This window comes from Rhinolophus hipposideros (assembly GCF_964194185.1).
Source record: "Rhinolophus hipposideros genome assembly, chromosome: X".
In the NCBI taxonomy this organism is placed as follows: Eukaryota; Metazoa; Chordata; class Mammalia; order Chiroptera; family Rhinolophidae; genus Rhinolophus; species Rhinolophus hipposideros.
Genome location: NC_138046.1, coordinates 1345313 through 1353864, shown reverse-complemented (window position 1 = coordinate 1353864; position 8552 = coordinate 1345313). Strand labels below are relative to the sequence as shown.

The following is an 8552-nucleotide window of genomic DNA, read 5'->3' as shown; positions in this document are numbered from 1 at the left end:
ACCCGGTTTCTGTTTTGCAGAGTCCTGAGGACAGAGCTGAGAACTACAGTGGCCGGAAAGACCAGGAAAACAAGGGCATCATTTGTCTTCCTAAAGCCAAGATGACTTAACAGGGTAGATGACTTCTTGGCGATGACCCTGGCTGCTGCTCCCTCCTGGCCATGTCTGATGTGTTCTCCCTCCCACCACCACCCAGGCAGAGCCTGTAAGAGACATGGAAGAACTACATCACAGCATGCCTAAGCCTGCCTGAAAAGTCAGTCTACACTTCATGATACAAAGTCAATAGCATGAATGAAATAAATAGCAATAAATGAAAAAAAAACAAGGCAATCCCTTCCAACAACAAAAAGGCAATTCATTATGTTATAGCATCTTTAATTGGGGTCGAAGGCTCTTCCAATCGTGTCACCTAGAGATCATTTCACCCACTGCTCTGTTTGGCTGCCAGCCTCTTGTCTCTCTCTTCAGCAATGGTGAGGCGGATACCCTTTCCACGGGGAAGAGAAATCCATGGTTTGTTGCCCTGAAGGAGATAACGAGAGTGAAAACCTGCCATACACCAGCTCCATCAGAGGCTTGGCACACTCGATGTCTGATGCATCATTTAAAGGAACAGAAAGCTGTCTGTGACAGCAGCCAACAGTCAGGTAGTCTTCAGATACTCGGATGCCGCTTTATCAGAAATATCCAGTGCTTGTGGCCATTCTCTCAAGCCCCCAGCCCTCCGAACCCAGACACAAGGTGGCACTTTTCACCAACCCAGGTCAGCAGGCGCCTGCCTGCCTGTGTCATCGGGAAGAAGCAGGGATTTGGCCCTGCCCTGCTGTGAGCCCCATCCCAGAAGAGGCCTTCCACTAGGTTCTGCGCAGCCAGCCAGGAGCCAGCCCCAGAACACCAGCACTCACACTCCCTGGGCCACAGAAGGGAGAGCCAGACTTACTTTGCCAATAACAAAAATGTTGGAGAGCCGGGTGGCAAAGCTGTTGCCATTGGCATCTTTCACATGAACCACATCAAAAGAACCAGGGTGTCTCTCTCTGTTGGTGATCACGCCAATTCTTCCCAGGTTGGCACCTCCAGTCACCATGCACAGGTTACCTGGGCAGGAAGGAAGAACGTGCTGGGCAAGGCGCCGTGCAAGCTCCGAATGTAATGGACGACCAGGCAGGTGTTAAGTTTGTCGCATTTACTCGCTAGGATTTGCCTGGCCCTCCCGCACACCTAACGGATGCGATCCCCTACCTTACCAGGTCCTCATCATGTCTCGCCTAGACTACTGCTGCCCCCACACCCCAAGGCACAGCTCTCTGCTATGTTCCTGCCTTAGCATTAACAAAACTGCATCACAATTAGGCTGCTCTGCTCTGGGGCCAGACTTTCCTGCTCGGCCCTCAAGCAGTTTCCAGAGACAGGGGAGCTTTAGAGACATCCAGCTCAGGCCTGAGAATGTATGCCATGCCAGACCTCATCTCAGCTACTCAGAACGTTCTGAGCAGCTGGGCCTCTTGAAGTGGAAAGGCTATACACCTGCGCACTGGTGGTTTCTACCCTCCACTCAAAGAGAAACGCCCTCCAACTTCTCCCTCCACTCTGAGCTGACCTCCCTCCCCACCATTCGGAATACATTCCCATCTCTAACTCTTCCCACCCCCACAAAGCCACAGAAACAAGACACTGTAGTTTCACACACTGCCTGCCTATTTCTTGAAATTTTAAGAACTGCCCTCTTCTCAAACCAACAAGAGACATGCAGCTTTGGCTGCTAATTAGGCACACATCAGAATCACCTAGACAGAACCCTGTGTGAGTCACAATGCACGATTCAATTTCCATTAGTAAAAAAGGAGGGGGGGCGTAGAAAAACAAAGAACAGCTCTTACAGGTGGGCTTTGAAGAGAAGGCCCAGGTACAGGCTGCTTACCAGTGTCAAACTTGATGAAATCAGTAATTTTGCCAGTCTCCAAATCAATCTGAATGGTGTCGTTCACCTTGATGAGGGGGTCAGGGTAGCGGATGGTGCGAGCATCGTGGGTCACCAGGTGAGGGATTCCTTTTGTGCCCACAAAGATCTTTCTCACTTTGCACAACTTGTACTAGAAACACACAGGGTTAGCCATTTAGTCTAGCTCATGCGCAGTATGCTCCAGAGTGGATGAAAAGCTTCCTTCACAGCCACAAGCCACAGCTGAAGGGAACACCCTACAAGGGAAGAGCCGCAGAACAATGGCGGCGGCGACTTTTCGGCCACCCTCCTGTCAGTTTATCCTGTCCACTGCCCCTCTCTAGGCTAGCCCCCTAGCACATATCAACCCCACGGTTATGTCCAAGGCAGGGGGGGCACGACCTCAAAGTGTCCTGTCTCCAAGGCCAACGAACCTCCTTCCCACAGGCTGTTCAAGCCTCATGGCCCCTCCCTCCCCATCACAGCCGAGTTGTCTCACAAACTGCAATTGTATTAGAGACTCATCTAATCAACAAAGATTTCAACTTTGCATTTTTCACTCATGAACATCCTTAAAGTAAATCAAATCACCCTGATGCCCTTGGACAAGCCCTCCAGCCTGCGGATAACAAGGAAGCTAAGGAAATTAGGAGCTGATTCCCCCAATTCAATTAACCTTCATTTACAGCCAATAAGTCAAGATGCCTCAAACCTTTGTGTAAAACCATCACAGCAAACCAGATTAAATAATCAATTTATTGCCTGGAATCTTTTTTGGAGCTATCTCAAACTAGTGCCCCAAGGATTTTCAGCCTCCTCCATTACCACCTTTCCCTCCAGAGCAAAGCTACATCCACAAATGCGGACACGACAAAGGGCCAATGCATGGACCAGATACTGCTTTTCTGTCCTTGATCCTTAAAGGACCCTTACTTTAGGTACTCATAAATGTGCCTAGAAATCACTCGCCCTGCCTCTAAAAAAGACAACAAGGAAGTCACCGTTCAACGGGAATTCATTTTTGCCATAAAAAATGAAAACAGACAGGCTGAGGGTGTGACGTTCACATGGGGGTCACTTATTATTAAGTTGGTGCAAAAGTAATTGTGGTTTTTGCATTTATTCTTAACCTTTTAAACAGCAATTCCTGTTGCACCAACCTGACACCCAGCAACAGGCTGCTTGCTATACTGCTATAGTAAACACATACCTTGGCCTCCTCAGGTGTAATGCGATGAACAGCAAAGCGACCCTTGGTGTCATAGATCAGTCGGAAGTTCTCTCCTGTCTTGTCGATGCTGATGACATCTAGTATCACAGGAACTCAGGTTACTATGGTGACCCCCACCACCCCTTCACACCAGTCTGAGGAAAAACCCATATGCTTTTCATTTCAAATAGCAACATTCTGAAGGATTCAAATACCAGCCAAGGATTCTGAAGACTAACAATGATGGCCAGCTAACCTTTCATGTTGCAATGCTTCACAACCCTGTTCTTATGAACGATCCATGATTATGTGCAGCCCTACAATATCTAAGTAAAACCAAGGAGGAAGGTCATGGTTTCCCTGAGAGCAACCAACATGCTAAAAGCCTATCAGTACTCAAAACAACCACCATTTCATTTCAGAGGGACATGGACGAATCCCAAGGAGCCACCACTGGCCACTTACCCATAAAACCAGCCGGGTAGGTGACATCAGTTCGGACCTTGCCATCGATCTTAATGAACCGCTGCATGCAAATCTTCTTGACTTCATCTCCTGTTAGGGCATACTTCAGTCTGTTCCTTAGGAAGATGATGAGAGGGAGACATTCCCTCAGCTTGTGGGGACCAGTGGATGGACGAGGAGCCTGCAATATGGTAAAAATGACAACAAAACCCTCTTGAACTACTGTTGAAAGTCTCTCAAACCCATTTCCCAAGTCCTGACATCCATTAACCGGACACCAGACTGTCCATCACCGCCAATCTGGGTCAATGAGAGGTGTTTAAAGCTTACAAAACTATTCCAGACCTTCAGGTTTTACAGCACTTTGCCCTGCAGAGGCCCAGGCCTGTTAAGCACAAGTGGGTCCCCAGTCGGTGTAAGTGTGTGGAATGAGGTAAAAAAGTCTTATGGAAGTGCTGCAAGAAATATTTATGGATAGAGTTAACAAGGGCTGCCTGACACAGAAACAGTATCAAATAACTGTCAATGAAACTGGAAAAGAAATAATATGTATATGATATAATATGTAAAATGTTTACAATATAACGATACTTACAAACACACCAGTCAGTTTATCCAGCATCCAATGCTTTGGAGCCGCTACCCGCTTCAGATGCTTCTTGGGACCACGAGCCTGAGGGAGAGTTTTGTATTTTCGTGTTATTGCTTAAGTGTCTGCTTCTCGAGCCTTTTTTTTTTTTTATAGGGCACTATGCCGGTGAAATGGACAGGGGTCGATCTCTTGGCTCCCAGCCAGCCAGCAACAGAAATGGACCAGAACTCCATCTGTATTTCTACTTAATAGGAGTTTCCGCAACATAATCGTCTAGTTTTTAAGTGTCTGCTGCCAGACTGACCTCGGCACAACCACGTGCCAAGAACTGCTGCCCCGTACTCTGAAGCCGATATTCGCTTTCACTTTAAAACGCGGAAGGAAAACTTTTAATGCTGTGTACAGATGCTTACCGGCCACACTATGTAGTCAGGCCTTACCAAGACAATGACGGAAAAAAACGCTTCTCTGCCGATCGTAGCTCCCGGCCACCCGCGCCAGCCACTGTCCGCCCTCAGGGCCCACCCGAGGCTCCGGACAGGGAAGAAAGCTGCTTCTCCCAGGGTCGCACGAAGCGTGGCCGGGCCAGAAACCGAGGCCTTCCCGCCAGAGGGACCGATACCCTCCCCGCACTCCCCGCTTAGAGTCGGCGAGCGCCCTTGCCCTCCAGCCCGCCTGGGTCAACCCCGCAGGCTGCACTCTCATCGCCTCCGCCCGACCACCCCCTGAGGGGGCCCCGAAGCCCCCGGCAGCCCCGGCCCCGGGAGGATGGAAGCTGATGCATCCCAAGAGCTTGTGAAGAAGCTACCTTACCATGGCTGCGCTGGGCACAGAAAGAGGACCGCCTTCTTCCGGTGCTCCCAGAAAAGAGAATGCGAGGCTGCGCGCGCCGACGGGGGACGCTCCGCCCACTCCACCCTTGCGAGGCGCGCGGGGATTTTATCTTGCCACCTGCTGGTGGGAGGTCATCAGTCCCGAGCTTGGGAACCCCGGAGCCGCCGAACCGGGGCGGTCTCCTAAAAGCAGTGTTTTACCTCCGTTTCCCTCCCTCCGTCCTCCTCTGGGGCGCCTGGTTCTGTATTAGGTGCTGGAAATGCCTTCTAGCAGGGTGCTTTGCAGGGAGGCTACCTTAAGGCCCATACACGTAATTATATGATCAATAGAATCCCTTTAATAAATATTTAACATGATTTCTTAAGCATATTTTCTCTGCCCCTTCTTCCAAGTTCCCTGGGGCGAGCTAACCTGCCTATGCTATAAGCTGGGAAAAAGCACTTTTTTTCTCTCTTGCTTCTCTGCAGATTCCCCAGGGGATGGAAGATAGGATCCCTGCTTGAACCTTGATGCCCTGCCCCTTGCTTTCCATACAACACATTTGGCACTTATCATAAAGTCTCAGGGAAAGGGGCACATTAGAGATCATCCGGTTACCTAAAACTTAGATGTGATCATGCCATTTCCCTACTCTCAAAGTGAACCTGGGCCAGCCTTCATGGTGTGTCAGGTCCCTCTGCTCATCACCTGCTGCCTCCTATGCCTGCACACCCACTGCTCTCCCATCCCAGATCTCAAAGCTTAAGTCACTTGAAACTATCGCTGCCCTGGGAAAGCTGCCTCTTTCAAGCTTTCTGCTGATATCTCCTCAGCTTGCAACTGCCATGGACAGCCCAACCCCTTCCTGGGTCTCTAATGTCACTCTTCAGCCTTGAAGGTACACACAGGTCAGTTACCTCTGGCTCTGAGTCTCCAGTCCCCACAGGCAGGGTCGGTTCCACATTCTTCAGCCCCAGAGCCCTCTGTTCACAATCGATGATAGCACTTAGCACATTGGGCAATAATGACTGGCTTCCTCGTCTGTCCTCCTAGACTGGGAGCATCTCTATGACAGAGCTTGCCCTCATCATCTGGGCAATTCTTTGCCACCTAACAGAGAGCTTGGCATTGTGTTCAGCACTTGGTAGATATTGGTTAAATACATTGAGTCAACATCCCACTCATTGTGCCAAGTCTTACTATACTGCCCCTGAGGACATCCAGCCTTCCTCCCACCGTGCGGTCAAGCTCTTAACTCAGGAGGTTCCATTTGACCTGTCTCTGTCTCCACCCTCCACTTCACCCCTCAGCAGTGTGCACAGGGGCAGAGACACCAGCTGTTAGCTTTTCTCAACCAGACAGTATCAACTAAGGGCAGGGACTCCTCTGTCTAAAACGAGGTCCATAGGAAAGCACGCTTCACATCACTGTTGGAAAGAAGGGGCAACTGATTGGGGCTGGGGGTTAGAGAGAGAGTAGAAGTGATGAAGCTGTTGGGAAGTTGTGGTGCTGCTAACAGAAATGATGGCAGTTGATTTGGGAGCGACGAGTAACCACGGCCCTCCGGCTAGAGATGGTAAGAAAAATGGCTGGTCAGAGCTGCAGACCTGACTTAATGAAGATCACACAGCCAGTTAGGGGTGTGTGTGGAAGGCTGGTTTGTTGTCTCCCAGGTCAGCGGTTGGTTTTTGTACCACAGCTCATCAAAGGACTTGAGAAAATCAAAGCACCTTTTTCAGTATATTTTTTTCCTCTGTCAATTTGTATTTGAGCACAAATGACACTCTAACAACAATAAAGGGAATTTGGAAAGAGCTAAGAAAATCACAAACAGTACCTCCCAAACACCCTAAACACATCATCTGTATTCATTTGTTCCTGTTCCTGTTCTCATACTGATCAGTTTGTGTGCATGCATACTTCTACATAATTTTAATCCTAGCATCCAGACCATGTTCTATTCTGCTTTTATTATATTACAAACACTTTGAGTTGCTACATAATTTTCATAATTAGTATTTTAACAGCTGCATCACATTCCAGTAAATGGATGTCCCATAATTAATAAAAGTTCTCTATTGTTGAACATTTAGTTTTTTGTACTTTTTCTTTGTTATGAATGTTGCTACAGTGAGCAGTTTCCTTCATATGGCTTTTCCCTTCAGTTGAATGATTTCCTTAGAATAAATCCATTCCTTTGCCCATTTATGAAGTGCCTACTCTGTGTCAAGTTCTGTATTATGAACGGGGATGCAGAGATGATTAAGATCTAGTTCTTGCTTCAAAGGAATTCACCTTACAATGGCAGAGGCGAGCTGGGAGGAGGAGGCGGAAAGCCAGGAGTAGCTCATCAGAGAAGACACAGTAGCGAGGCAGTTTGGAGTACAGACGGCTGCTAAATCTTAAGATCCTTGGACTTTAGCACGTAGGTAGACAATGAGAAGCCATTGAAAGATTTTAAGGAGGACAGGATAAGCTTTGTGCTTTAGAAAGATAACTCTGCTCCTTATAGACTGGTTTGAAGGAACTGTGAGTGGCTTGGAGGAGATGGGTCAGAGCTATTTCAACAATACCAGCAAGAAAGAGAAGAGTGAGATCCAGGTCTGTGAGTGTGGGGAAGAGTAGGAGGGGGCAGAGTCAAAGACACTAAAGGAGTATGGGCAGGATCCAACTGGAAATGAGCATGTGCAGAGGTGAGGCACAAGGAGGTATTTAGGATAATTCCCAGGTTTCTGGTTTGGTGATTCATTGGTGGCATGAGGCATGGGGCTGAGAAGGGGGGCAGCAGACTGGAGATGCCTTATAGACACAGGTCTGAACTTAGGTGCATGATCCGGGCTGGAGACTCACATTTGTGGTGTATCTGTGCTTAGTCCATGGGACAGGCTGGCAGTACCTGTTGGAAAGGGAGCACTGTGTTGTCTGGACACTTCTATAGTAGCATAGGTACATGTGTCTGTTGCCAAACACCTTTCTCAGAGGAGCCTTGCAGTTTTACTATAGTCATGCCTGCCTGGTCATTACTTCTTTTACTAAATGTAATTGTTTTAATTTGCACTTAACAAACCAATAGTGAGGTTGACCATTTAGCCATGTGGTTGCTTAGTTCATTTCTTCTTCTGTAAAGGACCTCTGCCCATTTCTCTTTGATGGACATGTGTTTCTCATACCGGTAGTTTATTTTTTGTCTTACTTGAGGCAGACATTTTTACCAGTTGGTTCCTTTCCTTTTGGTTATATTTTTCTATGCACAAAGTTTAAAATTTTTATATAGCCAAATCCATAATTTCTTGTCCATTCAAAGCTTAGAAGACCAAAGATCTGCTAAATACTCAAGTCTATTCATAACATATATTTAATTCTTTATCAATTTGGGGTTGACAAAGACAAATAGAGTAAAGAGATAGACAGGAAAAATTCTATTTTTCCCCAAATAGCTGCCCGATTTTCTCACTACTACTGTGTTTCCCCCAAAACAAGACCTACCCTGAAAAGAAGCCCCAGTTGAGGTCGTCAGCCAGATGGAT

The 8552-nt window shown here is 47.8% G+C and overlaps 1 protein-coding gene across 1 annotated transcript; it reads right to left on the bottom strand.

Annotated features, from left to right (window-relative positions):
• Positions 1–361: 361 nt before the first annotated feature.
• Positions 362–5078, bottom strand: RPS4X (ribosomal protein S4 X-linked). The gene is made up of 7 exons (XM_081044085.1): positions 5026–5078; positions 4216–4293; positions 3621–3801; positions 3156–3253; positions 1925–2096; positions 944–1101; positions 362–526 (listed from the first exon to the last, which is right to left on the bottom strand). Exons 1-7 carry the CDS (start codon positions 5026–5028, stop codon positions 425–427), a joined length of 792 nt encoding a protein of 263 aa, XP_080900211.1. The 5' UTR covers positions 5029–5078; the 3' UTR covers positions 362–424.
• Between the last annotated feature and the right edge of the window lie 3474 nt (positions 5079–8552).

Excerpts from the sequence above, each read along its gene's own strand:
- RPS4X (XM_081044085.1), bottom strand. Across the intron at positions 3,802-4,215 it reads ATAAACTGACTGGTGTGTTT|GCTCCTCGTCCATCCACTGG; the intron begins GTAAGTATCGTT and ends ACCATATTGCAG. Across the intron at positions 2,097-3,155 it reads TTACACCTGAGGAGGCCAAG|TACAAGTTGTGCAAAGTGAG; the intron begins GTATGTGTTTAC and ends GTGTGTTTCTAG.